At 42.9% G+C, this 16,598-nt stretch overlaps 1 protein-coding gene across 1 annotated transcript in view; it reads right to left on the bottom strand.

The window, feature by feature from the left end:
• USP42 (ubiquitin specific peptidase 42) overlaps window positions 1–16,598 on the bottom strand; it is a 37,523-nt gene that overhangs the window by 9,595 nt on the left and 11,330 nt on the right. Inside the window, exons 4-12 of the mRNA XM_066273374.1 lie at window positions 12,049–12,159; window positions 8,098–8,200; window positions 6,940–7,007; window positions 5,854–5,924; window positions 4,643–4,725; window positions 3,278–3,389; window positions 2,343–2,483; window positions 2,056–2,156; window positions 130–283 (exon numbers count right to left, since the gene is read on the bottom strand). Of these exons, the coding sequence (XP_066129471.1) occupies window positions 130–283; window positions 2,056–2,156; window positions 2,343–2,483; window positions 3,278–3,389; window positions 4,643–4,725; window positions 5,854–5,924; window positions 6,940–7,007; window positions 8,098–8,200; window positions 12,049–12,159 (944 nt within the window). The remainder of the gene's footprint in view (window positions 1–129; window positions 284–2,055; window positions 2,157–2,342; window positions 2,484–3,277; window positions 3,390–4,642; window positions 4,726–5,853; window positions 5,925–6,939; window positions 7,008–8,097; window positions 8,201–12,048; window positions 12,160–16,598) is intronic.

The following is a 16,598-nucleotide window of genomic DNA, read 5'->3' as shown; positions in this document are numbered from 1 at the left end:
GAATATACTTGACAGGAAACTCACTGTATATGAGGCCATGGCACCTACTGCAGTGCTGGCCTGAGAGCCGAGTGACGCTTTTTCAGCAATCACATCGAGGTTATGTGCTCGCCACCTACGGAACGGTACCTTTATCATGTGAGAAGGAAGCTGTGGTCCGATAAACCCCGACGGGGCCTGTTTGTTGTTGACGACGCGCTGACTGAGCACTGGTCGAGGGGAGGACTGGCCGGGACTGAGGGCGGAATGAGGGAGTTCACCTCCGTTTTTCACATCGTGGGACCTGGGGACAGAGTGATGTTGTTTAGGGTTACACAGGATATCTCCTTAGAAGAGAGTCATTTCTAGCCTCTCAGGTAATACCTGATCTTCTGCAGCGACACATGGCTCTCCGTAAGGTCAAGGTTAACGGCAGTCAGGTGCTCAGACTAGGAGGCCACCAGGGTGATTGCACAAATGGTCTTTTAACTGCACATTTGAGGATGGCACTGTCTGAAAGCCACTTTGCTTTTCAGTTTAATTATACTTTCCTAATTATAAATACATACACACCATTATAGAAAATCCGTAACATCTTGAAAAGTTATTAAGAAGCACAGCGAGGGGCCTCACCTCCCCTGAAAAGGCACTGGCTGCTCCGACTGAGGAGAGTCTCCTCCACACTCGCTCCTACCCGGGTTTCTTCAATGACTGTGTGCAAAATTTTAAACTGCTTGTCCTCTGTATATATTGAGTGCTTTCTCATGTCATTAAAAGAAAAAACTCTTTAGCCTGACCAGGCGGTGGCACAATGGATAGAGCGTTGGACTGGGATGCAGAGGACCCAGGTTTGAGACCCCGAGGTCGCCAGCTTGAGCGCAGGCTCATCTGGTTTGAGCAAAAAGCTCACCAGCTTGGACCCAAGGTCGCTGGCTCCAGCAAGGGGTTACTTGGTCTGCTGAAGGCCCGCGGTCAAGGCACATATGAGAAAGCAATCAATGAACAACTAAGGTGTCGCAATGACAAATCATCAAACTGATGATTGATGATTCATCTCTCTCCGTTCCTGTCTGTCCCTAACTATCCCTCTCTCTGACTCTCTGTCTCTGTAAAAAAAAAAAAGAAAGAAAAAAAAAATACTTTTTAGCTTGACTAGGCAGTGGTGCAATGGATAGAGCATAGCTTGACTAGGCAGTGGATGCAGAGGACCGAGGTTCAAAACCCCGACGTCACCAGCTTGAGCGCGGGGTCGCTGGCTTAAGCTAGGGATCATAGACATGACCCCATGGTCACTGGCTTGAGCCCAAGATCACTGGCTTGAGCAATGGGTCACTTGTTCTGCTGGAGCCCCTGGGTCAATGCACATATGAGATAGCAATCAATGAACTAAGGAGGTGCAACAAAGAATTGATGCTTCTCATCTCTCTCCCTTCCTGTCTGTCCATCTGTCTCACTGTCTCTGTCACAAAAAAGAGAAAGAGAAAAAAACTTTTTAAAAAACACTTTTAACAGTTGCCTAATATTTCAACATACGGCTATGCTGCAGTTTATTTGATCCTCTGCTACTGCTGGAAATTTTGGAACGTTCACTTTCAGCCACTACAAATCGATACCTTGCAGCACAGCTCAGCATTTTTCTAAGGGCACGCATTTCCAGAAACAGAATTCAGGAGCTGGAGTCTGCAGTAGCAACAGGAGAGACGGGGTCCAGTGCTGGCCCAGCCCTGAGCCCAGAATGCACTGGCTGCCCGTGCACAGTGGCTGAGGGGGACAAGCCCAGGCGCCCGGAGCCCCCTCCCGGCCCCCAGACCCCCAGGCCCACCCTGTCTGTGGCCAGCAGCAGAAGCCTGCCCTGTAAGCTCTGGGCCTTCCCGTCCTCTGACTGTGTTCATGGTTCACCTGCCAAAGAGCTAGAAGCCAAAGCAAACTCAGAACCACACTCAAAAGCGATGTTCCGTCCTCTCCCAAGCCTCAGAGCTGCTGTTTTCAAATACCCAGCACTGAACTTAAATATGCTGATGAGACGCACAGAAATGACATAACGGAAAACTTGAAAATTAGTTTTCCTGACAATACCTGATATAAAAGAGAACATACGCTTGTTGACTGAGTACCGATCTGATATCACTGGTAGATACGATGGAGTCATTCATCTGATACCAGAGGCCGTTGCTAGCCTGGTGAGAGAGCCAATAAAGAAGACAGTCAATATAATTAGGGAATTCAGGAACACGAATCTAGAGAAACATAAGGAAAATGGGATTTCACATTGTAACTGTAAAAGTCCCATCTTCCCCCCAAGAATGTCATGCTCCTTTACAGTGTGTTGTAAACGAAATCACAGCACAGTCTACACGGCCTACCTTTATGTAGCAGAAGTAGTGGCCAGCGTGGCAATTGAAACCCGTGTGTACCAGTACTGCATACAAAACATAAATAATCGGCTCTCCGTTGGGTTGAGACATGTACGGTCGAATATCAAGATACTCAGGGTATTTCACGTCCTACACAGAAGAGGGGGGAGGAGAGAGGCACATCATTTCTGAAGGCACAGATCGTGGGCGTGTCTAGGTGTGGGCTGTCTGGGGGCGCTGGGGCAGCACACCTGAAGAACACTAGACCCTGTGATATTCTAGCAGAAACCACATTTCCAAAGACACGGTCAACCTGGAACATACCTGAATCTAAGCATACTGAATGCAATCCCACCACTGTACTTTTTTTCTTCTTTGAAAAAATAAGGGTCCACATCAACTGAATTCTTCAAATCCATCAAAGGAGACAGAAGCAGAATGATAACTCTGGGCTTCAGTCATCACAGTTTTAATTTTTAATAATTCAGAAATGAATTATTTCTCTTCCATGTTACCTTTTGACCACTTTCGATCTTCAGAAAGTGGAAAGGAAATGGGCAAATTGAGTGCACTACCAATCAGAAAGCAAACCGCCAAGAAGACAAAGTGGGACGAAAGTGGCAAGATGGAGCGGGAGTTCTTAGATTTCTACCGACACAGTCTCTCTGCACCTGCTCGGTACCTCCCCGACTGTGAGGTCCAAATTCGGGTAACAGTGACCAATCTTATTATTAGAAAATCTAACCAGGATATAGGAAAAAAAACACATAAACACACATAACATACTACTAGCTCAATGCTTTAATGTTTTTGCCATTACCGAGTGCTGGAAAGACTTAGAAAATCAGGTACAAAACTGTTCAACGAGGTTGTTGATAGCCCTTAACAATACTGACATTTAGCCTTGAAAGGCTCAACATAAAAGGTTTTTATTATCTATATACCTTAGCAATTTTTCCACCAGTAAAATTTGCAAAGCGTTTCAGAGAAAGTGTAAGAACATTGGAGGATCTGTGTATGGTGAATCTCTTTGAAGCTGGGACCATCTTTTTACACCTTAAACAGAAACAAAGAAAAAGATTAAGGGTTTTTTTCAGTATTTTAGTCTTTCCCTTATTATTTCTCTAAAATCTTCTAAATTAAGTTTACATAAGGGTACCAGAGAGAAACACAACGCGTTTCAACTAATAGTGGAAATATCAAGTTTTGCCTGACCAGGTGGTGGCGCAGTGGATAGAGCGTCGGACTGGGATGCGGAGGACCCAGGTTCGAGACCCCAAGGTCGCCAGCTTGAGCGCGGGCTCATCTGGTTTGAGCAAAGCTCACCAGCTTGGACCCAAGGTTGCTGGCTCGAGCAAGAGGTTACTCGGTCTGCTGGAGCCCCCCAGTCAAGGCACATATGACAAAGCAATCAATGAACAACTAAGGAGCCACAACGAAGAATTGATGCTTCTCATCTCTCTCCCTTCCTGTCTATCTGTCCCTATCTGTCCTCTGTCTGATTGTTAGAAAAAAAAAATCAAGTTTTAACATATAGGAGCAACTAGTTAATTAGTGTGGAAGGGAAAAGGCAGCTAGGATAACTGAGGTGCAGAGCCACTCAGGTCACTGAGTGTTAAATTAGATTCATACAAGTTTCTGCCGATTCAAAAACAACGGAAAAACAAGTCGGTTTTCAGGCTGGTGTAACTCTGTAAAAGCAAAGCCCTATTAGATACAAAAGTTAGAAAAGTAATGGTCAGAATGTCCATGGAGGTTAACACCAAGAGAAATCCCCATGGCTGGATGAAAGGGAGCCGTTTCCCTACAAAGTGAGTATTTGATAAGAACAACTACCTGTATCACCTGACTCTAAAATGAAATTCTATGTAAAATATATACAACAGGCTTTATGAAGAGAGGCTCTCTTGACTCCATGGGGAGACAGAAGAGGGAATGATAAATTGAGAGGTTTCTAGCACACACCACACCAAGCCTGGGTAGGAACCACACAGAGGACAATCCCAAACTGCTTTGGAGGCGAGCGGCGCACTCCAGTACCCTCCAGAACTGAGTGGATGGACACGCTGCTGCTGGGCACAGACATGCCACCCAGGTGGCCCTGCCCTCGGCCACAGCACTGCGGGCAGGGGCAGCGGAGGGCCTGCGTGCCCGCCCCGAAACCCTCCCAGCAGGGAGGCCCGCGTCTCCCATCTATCTCTGCAGAGGGAACGTGCAGACGCGCTCTGGCCCTGGAGGACAGACGCGCAGGGTCTCCTGGGGGCACTGGCAGCTAGGGGGCCTTTCGGCCTGGGCAGCACGCATCATACTTGCTGCACTTGTACGAGTTTTCTCCGTCCAGCTGCTCGGGCTTCACAAACTGCTCCAGCGCCTTGTTCACACTCTGAGCGGCCTGGGGAGAGAAAGGACCACACGTGACCTCTCACTGCTGCGTGTCATGGGACTCAACAGAGAATTTTATGTGAAAAGAAAATTTTCTCTTACTATGATGTTCATTTTTAGACATGGACACAAGTTATTTCCTCTCCCATTAATAAATGAGCAGATTAAAGTGAACAAAAGTCTGTAAAGAGGTTGCTCGCTGAAACATTATATAAAACAGTATAAAAATGAAGCCCTGGCCGGACAGCTCGCGGGGCAGGGTGTGGTCCAGAAGCGCAGAGGTTGCCAGCTCCATCCCTGGTCAGGGCACCTACAGGAACAGAGGACGTTCCTGTCTCTATTTCTCTCACCTGCCGTCCCTCTCTCACTAAAATCAATCAATAAAAATAAAATAACTTTAAAATGGAAACAAGCCAGATATGTACTAGCAAGGCATGAGGCCCGTAAACTGTGTCCACCTGCCTCCTGGCCCACTGCACAAATGACAGAGCACACAGAGGTGCTCAAGGGGATGAGAGGAAAACAGCAAGTGGCTAGTCTTCATGTGCAGTCCCATTTTTACCAACAATAAATAACATACTTTGGAACAGTTTACATCAAAGTGATGGGAAGCGTTCATTCTGTGGGATCATATATAGATAAACACACACACACACATATTCACAATGTCTTTCATTTTTATCATAAGTACTTATTACATTTGAAATCAGAAAAACAAAAAAGAGTTTAGAACATGCAGGAAGCAAAACAATTCCTAAATAATAACCGCCATCTATTGTGGCTAACATAGACATCAGGACCTGGTTTAACTAAGTGAATGAAAAGTAATCAATGAAAAACTAAAGTGATGCAACTAGGAGTTGGTGCTTCTCATTTCTCTCTTCCTCCGCCTCTCTCAAAAAAAACCCCACAAAACTTATTAAGTGAAACATCAAATGGTAATAAAAAGATTAAGTGTTATAAGTTTTTATGATGACCACCACAAAAGCTTAATCACTTAAATAATCACTTAGCATATTAAATTTTAAAATTAATATTCCCCAACAATAGTCTTAATTATAAATGAACTACAAATACATAGTTATGTAAAGTATAACTGATTTTTTAAACTTAACTGTTAAAATAATGATCAACATACCTTTATCTCCAATGTTATATCAAGATATGGATCAAAAGTGTCTGAAACGCCTTTGCAATTTAAACATTTGACTGAAATAAAAACAAAATGCAAGGGTAAGTAAAGTGCATAAAGATCATTATGGCAATCCCAACTATTAAAATACTATTTCAAAATAGAAAATTAAGATAAAAGACAATTTTCTCAGATTGGGCAAAAAATTTTAACACTGCACAGTGTAAATTAAAGCATCATGAATTTGTTGCTGGCATGTAAACTGGTATAAGCTCTTGGAAGAGCAGTATGGCAGTGTGAAATGATATCCACTCACTTTCTGATGCAGAAACTCTCCTGCTAAGAGTTTATCCTACATACACACTTCTAAATGGACATAAAGGCTTGTGCACAAGGATGTTCAATGAAACACTGATAATTTAAAAAATTAGAAATGACCTAAGTATCCCTTGATAGGAAAATAAACTAAACAGGATTTACCGCAGAGCTGTGAAAGGCTGTATTAGACCTATGTGTGCTAGATAACAAGACCTCTAACGTCAGGAGGAAGATGAAAGGGACACACCCACTAGGCTCCCAGTCGGCTCCTGCACAGGAAGCCCCTGGGAGGGTGCCAGAAACTGGGGTCTTTGAGAAGAGGATGAAGTCTGGGCAGGATGGAGGACATACTTTCCATTCTTTTGTTTTGTTTTGTTTTTTTACAGAGACAGAGAGAGGGATAGATAGGGACAGACAGACAGGAATGGAGAGAGATGAGAAGCATCAATCATCAGTTCTTCGTTGCGACCCCTTAGTTGCTCATTGATTGCCCTGTCATATGTCCCTTGACTGCGGGCCCTCAGCAGACCTGAGCAACCCCTTGCTCAAGCCAGCAACCTTGAGTCCAAGCTTTGCTCAAACCAGATGAGCCCGTGCTCAAGCTGGCGACCTTGGGGTCTCAAAACTGGGTCCTCCACATCCCAGTCTGACATTCTATCCACTGCGCCACCGCCTGGTAAGACTATACTTTCCATTCTTAACCTTTTCTCCTTTGCGCATTTTTTTTAACCATGTGCATGTATCACTCTAACTTGTAAATAAAAGTTTACCTACCTCTAGATCTTAGGTATCCTCCAAATATCTGACAAACGAGTGTGGTAGCCTGTGTGTGTCTGTCTAATCTGAAAAACAGTCAAGCGGTGATTTGAGAGAGGAGTTCCACAGAAATTACAGATGCTCTGGCCAGATCACAAAAGCATGTACATCTTTAAAAGGACAAGAGCTCAGGCAGGAGAGCCACAAAAGAAGACGTCAGTAAGTGTGGCAGACAGAGGACGGGCTTGCCTGACCTGGGCACAGTGCAGGGGGAGGGCAGGACAAGCAGCAGGATGGGGTGCAGGGGCTGGACATCAGGCAGCACTGTGGCTCTGAGGCAAGGGGAGGGGCACAGCCTCAGCAGGACTGGGACACTGGGTGCGAGGCCTGGCGGCTGAGGGCAGGGCACCTGGGCACCCTCTGTGCCATCACCCATCCCCGTCCCCATCCAGGGGCTGGGAGCCAGGCCGAGGTGGCGTGGGCAGCAGTGGGAATAGCAAGGAGGTTTACCAGGTGTGTTTGGCAATAGCAGGTGGGTTAGGACTTGTCTAATTCCGCGTTTTTCATCCACCGGTCTGTGGACTGGTCTATTAATTTCATGCCAGGCCATGAAAGAGCTAAGCACCCTGATATATGAAGATCACAGACCCAATGATCTTAGTAGAATCTGCTTATGCTCAAGGTAATTTCTGCCTTAGCAGACCCTGAATAATTCTATTCTCACTGGCCCCCAGTGTAAAAAGCTTGAAAAACCACTAGTCTGTTTCTCCAAGCTCATTTGAGTCTGCATTTAGACTTTAAGGAAGAAGCTGCAGGAACTGGGAACGGGAGAGAAAGACAACAGAGAACAAGTACAGGCTCCAAAGGCTGGAGGCCAGCAGAGAGAGAGTGGGGTGCAGTGGGACAGAGGAGGGCTTAGCGGGGATCTGCGGAGGGGTGCTGATGCTCAGAGATGAAACCATCTATAATAGACGCATCCAAATTGTTTTAGGAAGCACGTCTTTCACATTTTAACCATTTTAGGACAATGTACATTGTTGCAGAAGAGGCAGTGTGGTCAGAGGAGAGGCAAACGCAGCCCTGCACCTTCGTCCTAGAAGCAGACGGCTGGGACACGTGTGCCGGCACACAGGAGAAGCCAGGCCCCGGCACACGGGAGAAGCCCCCGGCACTTACTTATTGCTGCCGTTCAAGCATGCTTTCTGCATAGCATCAACAGTGTATTGAAGGAATTCATGGGCATCTTCTTGGTTTCCAAAACGGAAGTGCCGCGCTATCCCTATAAAATGTAAGACAAGCTTTACCTTCACAGGACAGGGCCAGGCCGTCACCCCCTGAAGCAGCACCTTACACCAGCATGTTAGGAAATGCTTGCTAGTGTCACGAGGGAACAGCACTACGGGAGCTGCCCTGAGAGCTGAGACCCTGTCCGTCTGACCATTAAAAGCCCACATGGGCCAGAGTTTCTGAGCCCAGAGAGTTGCAGAGATGCTATCTACGGCTTCAGCAAGTGAATAACACTATACTGAAATAAATTCAACTTTGGCCGTATTATCTCCACAATTTGTCCACCGTGTTATATTAGTACACACGTTTAAAATTTTTTATTATTATTGGTTTTAGAGAGAGAGGAAGGAGAAAGAAGGTGAGACAGGAACATCCATCTGTTCCAGTATGTGCCCCGAGCAGGGATTGAACCAGCAACCTCTGTGCTTGGGGATGAAGCTCTAACCAACTAAGCCATCTGGCCAGGGCTAGTGAACACATTTTAAATTTGGTGCTAATCTCCCTAAGAAAATCCATGCAGAACATCAATGTCCAAACCTATCTAAATTCTATCCTGATTACCTAGATATTATATAATCAGTAACATTTCAGTCCTATTTCTAATAGAACGAACAGTTACAAGACAAAATTAAATAAAAAAACATCTAACGTATAAATAGAAAAACATCATATATAGAATTTTATGTGTATAACTATATATAAATATATTAGATTAAGTCAAGAATTACCAATATTCTAGCAGCTCTGACCTACAAAAATGGCAATTTCAGGATTTAGCCATATATGTCTGTGTATCGGCATTTGTATAATATATATATTACATATATGTTCATGGATGTATGTACATGCAAACACACAGCAATGACATTTTCTTCAAGACTAGGTTTAAAAATATTAATCATGCCTATGTGTGTGTGTGTATAATTAAACAAACAAAAAAATCACCCTTCGCTAAATTTCTGCCAGGATCCAATGATTTTTTTTTTTAATGTTTGTATTGTCTGCTCTGGCCTACTATAATACCAAGGGGGACAATACCTCTTAATTCTTCAGCAACTTTTTAAGCAAAAAGATTATAGTTTGTAAATATACAATTATCCACCCCTGTAATTACCTAGCTAGATATCAAATTAAGAGTTAAGCTTTAAAAAAAAAAAAAAAATTTTACAGGCTCTGGTCGCAACAGAGCGATGCCCCAGAGGGGCAGAGCATCGCCCCCTGGTGCGCAGAGCGTCGCCCCCTGGTGGACGTGCCGGGTGGATCCCGGTCAGGCCATGCGGGAGTCTGTCTGACTGTCTCTCCCTGTTTCCAGCTTCAGAAAAATACAAAAAAAAAAAAAAAATTTACATGTGCCTGACCAGGTGGTGGCGCAGTAGATAGAGCATCGGACTGGGATGCGGAGGACCCAGGTTCAAGACCCTGAGTTTGTCAGCTTGAGCGCAGGCTATCTGGCTTGAGCAAAGCTCACCAGCTTGTACCCAAGGTCGCTGGTTCGAGCAAGGGGTTACTCGGTCTGCTGAAGGCCCGCGGTCAAGGCACATATGAGAAAGCAATCAATGAACAACTAAGGTGTCACAACGAAAAACTAATGATTGACGCTTCTCATCTCTCTCCATTCCTATCTGTCTGTTCCTGTCTATCCCTCTCTCTGACTCTCTGTCCCTATAAAAAAAATTTACATGCATATTTTTATTCCAACTCAGTTAATTAAGATGATGTAAAAGTTTATTGCACCTGACCAGGAGGTGGCACAGTGGATAGAGCGTCGGCCTGGGACATTGAGGACCCAAGTTTGAAACCCCAAGGTCGCCGACTAGAGTAAAGGCTCATCTGGCTTGAGCACAGGTTCACCAGTTTGAGTGTGGGGTTGCTGGTTTGAGTATACAATAACAGTCATGATTTTATGGTTGCTGGCTTGAACAAGGGGTCACTGGCTCTGCTATAGCCCCCTGGTCAAGGCATGTATGAGGAAGCAGTCAATGAACAACCAAGGTGCCACAACAAAGAATCGATGCTTCTCATCTCTCTCCTTTTTTGTCTGTCCCTGACTGTCCTCACGTCCCACGCTTAAAAAAAAAGTTTATTGTGAACATACACATACAAAGTGCGTAAGAAAATTTCATGCAAGCTGTATCATTACAAGAAAAAAATGTTGAAATCACTTAAAAATTAAACAGAAAATAAGTAAAATTTATCCACAAATTTGCTAAGCTATGAGTATAAATTTTTCTTTAAAAGTATAATTAACTTTATTTTGGCAATTATTGTCACTGTGTATAGTGTAATATTCATTAACTGAATTAAAACTAATTCAAAACAGCAATGGCCCACTGTGTGAAAGTCCCGGGTTCGATTCCCGGCCAGGGCACACAGGAGAGCACCCATCTGCTTCTCCACCCTTCCCCCTCTCCTTTCCTTCTGTCTCTCTCTTCCCTTCCTACAGCCAAGGATCACTGGAGCAAAGTTGGCCCGGGCTCTGAGGATGACTCCATGGCTTCCACTTCAGGTGCTAGAATGGCTCCAGTTGCAATGGAGCAACGCCCCAGATGGGCAGAGCATCGTCCCCTGGTGGGCATGCTGGGTGGATCCCGGTCAGGCACATATGGAAGTCTGTCTGCCTCCCTGCTTCTCACTTCAGAAAAATACAATAAATAAATAACCCCAAAACTAATTCAAAACAATTAAAGGAAACTTATGGGACAATATTAGAGTTAGTATTACTCAGTATAGACATCCAAATATCTGCGGGGGGGGGGAGTTAAAAGTGTTTTAATTTGCTTTTATTATAAAACTTATTTTTATTAAACACTTTATTTTTTTATTTTTAAACATATATATACATATAATAAACATATATATATGGTCTACCGGAAAGTTCTGTCCGTTTCTATTACAAGTTTCAATACGTAAGCACGTTTATTTGGCGCATGTATGCCTCTCTATTTTTATCACTTAATGTATACATACTGACGTAGCAAATTAACTAAAACAAAGTTGATTCATGTTAGTCTTATGTGTGAAGCGATAGTGTACCCATGGCTACTGATAAAGTTCATTTATGCCACTGTAATTTTTACGAATTTCAACAAGGAAGAAATGCTACAGAAGCATGTCTGTCGCATCCACCATATTTCCCGGACTTAGCACCCTCCGACTATCACTTTTTTTTGTCCTTACAAAATTTTTTGAAGGGCAAAGAATTCAAAAATGAAGAAGATATCAAACAAGCACTGGTTCAATTTTTCACATCAAAAGATAAAACATTTTTCAAAAATGGGATATACAAATTGCCCTCACGCTGGCAAGAAATCATTAATAAGAATGGCAATTATATTATTTAATAAAGTTTATTGACGGTAGAAAAATTTGTATTTTGTTTTATTCCAAAAACGAACAGAACTTTCCAGTAGACCATATATATATATATCTAGATAGATAGATAGATAGATAGATAGATATAAAATCGCGTTTAAAATTCATTTTAGAGAGGGGAGAGAGAGAGAAGGGAGGAGGAGCAGGAAGCATCAACTCCCATATGTGCCTTGACCAGGCAAGCCCAGGGTTCTGAACTGGCGACCTCAGCGTTTCCAGGTTGATGCTTTATCCACTGCGCCACCACAGGTCAGGCTTGAACACTGTCTTTTTAAATTGTCATCTTTTGCTTTAAAGTTTCAAAATGTGTTTAAGTAGTAAATGTTTTATGAAAAATTTATTAATTAAAGGCATCTTCATGTATGATAAAATGTTTTTGTAATACACAAGGGCTCATCTTTTTCAGTTAGGCCATTGAGACCAATTAGTTCATAAATAATAATATAAACAACTATAAATGATACTTACGCCGCATCTCATTAATGACAAACATTGGTTTAATAACGTCCCCAGGATTACTGAGTGCCTGGGTAATGTGTGCTTGCATTGTACACATCATACAAAATCCTTCTGCATGACCTGAAAGATAACAGATAATAATCCTCAAAATTAGTAAAACATCAAGAGATATTATACCTAAGGGGCACACTCATAAAGAAATAACAGGTACAGCTACCACATATAAAGCACTGAACCATAAACTTTTGTTCATTTTTATTCAATTCTCCCAAAACCTAAGTAATAAATATATACTGGTTCCACTTTACAGCTCTGAGTAAAATATCTGCTCCATGTCAGTTAATAACTGACGGACAAATAATAATCAAATCATGCTCTAATTTCAAAGCCTGTGTTCTTAACTACTTACAATACTGGAGAAACAAGGATTTTTTTTCTCTCACTACCATTTGCCTCAGACAGTATAAGAATATGTCCCAAACTGGGAGTGGGAAATCTTTCTGTAAATGGTTGACTTTGTTGGCCACATATGGTGGTCTCTGTTGCTGCTTTTTTGTTTATACAACTTTTTTAAGCTTGAAAACCACTCTTAGCTCATGATTATGTGGTGCTACTTTGCATCTAGTGGGTAGAGGCCACAAATGCTGCTATACATCCAAAGAAGCACAGGACAGCCCTAGAACAGAGAATTGCCTGGTCCCAAATATCAACAGTACTAAGGTTGAGAAACACTTTCTTACACAGTTTCTGCTCAGAAACTGGAAAACAAGCCATGGCTCGACTGGAGTGAGTTGGCCCCAGGCACTGACGATGGCTCCATGGCCTCGCCTTAGGCACTAAGAAGAGCTTAGTTGTCAAGCAGCGGAGCAATGGTCCTAGATGGGCAGAGCATCACCCCCTAGGAGGCTTGGCAGATGGATCCTGGTTGGGGTGCATGCAGAAGTCTGTCTCTCTGCTTCCCCTCCTCTCATTTAATAATAAAAAATAATAAAAATAAATTTCCCAAATTCGGCAAAAGATATACATCTCTAGATTTAAGAAACTGAGCAATCCCCAAACAGAGTGAGTAAATAAATAAATAAATCTGTGCCAAGACACATCACAATTAAATTTCTGAAAACTAAAGACAAAAAGCACCATCTTACCTCTAGGAGATAAATCATTTGAATGATAGTGGCTTTCACATCAAAAACCATGGAGGCCAGAGGAAGTGGTACAATAACTTTCAAATGTTGAAAGAAAAGGACTGTTAACCCAGAATCCTATACCCAGTGAAAATGTTCTTTAGAAATGAAGGTAAAATCAATATTCTCAGATGAAGCAAAGCTAAGAGAATTTGTCACCGGCAGACTTACCCTAAAAGAAGGACTAAAGTTAAGTTCTCTATACAAAAACCACCCCCAGTAATCTTTAAAAAAGAAATGGAACATAAAAAAGGAAGAAAAATCACGATAATCAAAAATATAAGCAAATATAATAGCTTTTTTTTTTTTTGTATTTTTCTGAAGCTGGAAAGGGGGAGCAGTCAGACAGACTCTCGCATGCGCCCGACTGAGATCCACCCGGCATGCCCACCAGGGGGCGATGTTCTGCCCCATCTGGGCGTCGCTCTGTTGCAACCAGAGCCATTCTAGCACCTGAGGCAGAGGCCACAGAGCCATCTCAGCGCCCGGGCCAACTTTGCTCCAATGGAGTCTTGGCTGCGGGAGGCGAAGAGAGAGACAGAGAGGAAGGAGAGGGGGAGGGGTGGAGAAACAGATGGGCGCTTCTCCTGTGTGCCCTGGCCAGGAATCGAACCCGGGACTCCTGCACGCCAAGCCGATGCTCTACCACTGAGCTAACCGGCCAGGGCCTATAATAGCCTTTCCTTCTATCTCTCTCTTTTCTTTTTTTTAACTTTTATTAGCTTTTCTTTTATGCTGAATTTGCTCACAAGCTGTAAGTTTTTGTTTCTTCTGGAATCTTTTTCTTCTGTGAAAGCTCCTCTTCTAGTTTAGGGACAATCTGCTTTTTTCCAGTAAAAATTACCTCAGTGTAGCAGGGAGAGCTGATGAATGAGTTAGTCCGCCCATGAGCTGAAGTTCTGCTCTGCACTGGAAGCCTTGTGCACCTGGATGTGCCAGTGACCAGAGAATCTATATCTAAACCCTCAAGTTCAGCATTACTCTTTGCATTTTTAAGCAAATGCAGCAAAAATTCAGTACTTTTCGGGGGGCCAGAAACCCTGCTTCCAGCCTACTGTTTGGCCCAGGCACACCTACCAGCTACACCACTGTAATAATGAAAAGGCACACATGGCTTCTATCAAGTGATATCTTTCAGATACTTGGTAGCTTTTTGGATATGCATACACTTCCTGACCTGGGCAGTTTCACACGTACTCTTAAATGAACACAGAGATTGGAACCTCTTGATTTGCATGGTTTTGTGGGGTTTTCTGGGTCAAGTGAATAGTGAACCCTTTTCAGAGGTCATCTCAGGCCACTTAACAGGAAGAAGAAACAGGCTTCTTTTTTCTGGAGTTCTCTAAATTATGTGACAGTTGAAACAGAAACTACAACATTGTTTGATATGGTTCTAAGTGTATGTAGAAAATATTTAATTACATGGTAACTAGGGAAGAGTAAAGGGAGGTAGAAGGTAAGGCTGCTACACTTCCCTTGAATTAGTAAAGTGGCAACACCAGTAGATTGCAATATATATATTGTAAACCTACAGCAACCACAAAACAGACTACACAGAGATACACTCAGAAACATCACCAATAAGTCAAATGGGAATATATATTTTTTGACAGAGAATCAGAGAGAGAGACAGAGAGAGGGACAGACAGGAAGGGAGAGAGATGAGAAGCATCAATTTTTTGTTGCAGCACCTTAGTTGTTCATTGATTGCTTTCTCATATGTGCTTTGCTCAGGGGGCTGCAGCAGAGTGAGTGATCCCTTGCTCAAGCCAGTGACCTTGGGCTCAAGCCAGCAATCCATGCTCAAGGCGGATGAGCCCACACTCAAGCTGGCGACTTCAGGGTTTTGAACCTGGGTCCTCTGCGTCCCAGTCTGATGCTCTATCCACTACACCACCACCTGGTCAGGCCAAATGGGAATTCTTAAAAACATTCAAGTAACCCATAGGAACGAAGGGATAAGGAAACAATTGAAAAACAAAGAACACAAAGCAAAATATCAACTGGCAGAATTAGGTCCTAATATATCAATAATCATTTTAAGTGTAAATGTTCTAAGTATGCCCAAAAGACCCAGATTAAGAAAACAGATATAGGACCTGACCAGGTTGCTCAGTGGATAGAGCATCATGTGGCAAGTGGAGAACATGGGTTCAATCCCCGTTCAGGGCCCACATGAGAAGCAACCAATGGGTGCACAAATGAATGGAACAACTAAGTGGAGTTGATGGTGCTCTCTTCCCTCCCTCTTTCTCTCTCAAATCAGCGAAAAAAAATTTTTATATGTAGATTTGAAAACATGACTCAGTCCCTGGCTGGTTAACTTAGTCATTTAAGAATATCATCCCGAAACAATAAGGTTGCAGGTTCGATCCCTGGTCAAGGCACACAGGAGAAAAAAACAAAAAAGGTATGACTGAGTAGAAAAAAAAATGCTTCCCTTCCCCCTCTCTCTCCCTTCTTGAAGCAAAACAGAACAGAAAGGAGAAACAGATTCACAAATACATTTTATTTCAACATCCCTCTCTCAAAACTTCATAGAACACGTAGACAGAAAAGCACTAAGTACATAGAAGATCACATCAACCACATTAACAACTATCTAAACAGAATTGGCATTTATAGAAACACCAACATACTTAAAAGAATATACATCTTCATTAAGTACACATGGAACATTTAGCAAGCTAGACTGTGTTCTGGTGCATAAAACAAGCCTCAAGATTAAAAGGATTCAAACAATAAAAAATATAGTCTCTGACCACAATGGAATTAAACTCAAAATCAGTAACAGGATAATTTCTGGAAAATATCCAAACATTTGGCAACTAAACATGCCTCTAAATAATCCCAAGGGCAATGAGAAAGTATTCTGAACTGAGTGAAAATCAATGTACAACATGTCAAAATGTTTGGAATGCAACTAAAGCGGCACTTAAAGAAAAATTTATAGCATTAAATACTTATATTGGAAAGATGAAAAAAATCTCAAGTCAAATGACCTAAGCAGCCATGCCTATAGCGCAGTGGATGGAGCACTGACCTGGACTGCTGAGGTCGCTGGTTCGAAGCCCTGAGCTTGCCCAGTCAAGGCACCTATGGCAAGCAATCAATGAACAACTAAAGTGAAGCAGCTATTAGCTGATACTTTTTGCTCCCCTGTTCTAGCCCTTCCCCTCTCTAAAATCAATACATGAAATCTTAAAAAAAAAAAAAAAAAAACTAGAACAGAACACATTAAATCCAAAGCAAGCAGGAGAAAGTGAGTAATAAAAATAGTAACAGCCTGACCTGTGACGGTGCAGTGGATAGTGTCGACCTGGAACGCCGAAGTGGCCGGTTTGAAACCCTGGGCTTGCCTGGTCAAGGCACATA

This window comes from Saccopteryx bilineata, chromosome 4 (genome assembly GCF_036850765.1).
Source record: "Saccopteryx bilineata isolate mSacBil1 chromosome 4, mSacBil1_pri_phased_curated, whole genome shotgun sequence".
Lineage (NCBI taxonomy): Eukaryota > Metazoa > Chordata > Mammalia > Chiroptera > Emballonuridae > Saccopteryx > Saccopteryx bilineata.
Note: the sequence above shows the minus strand (reverse complement) of the source record. Positions and strands in the feature narration are given on the sequence as shown.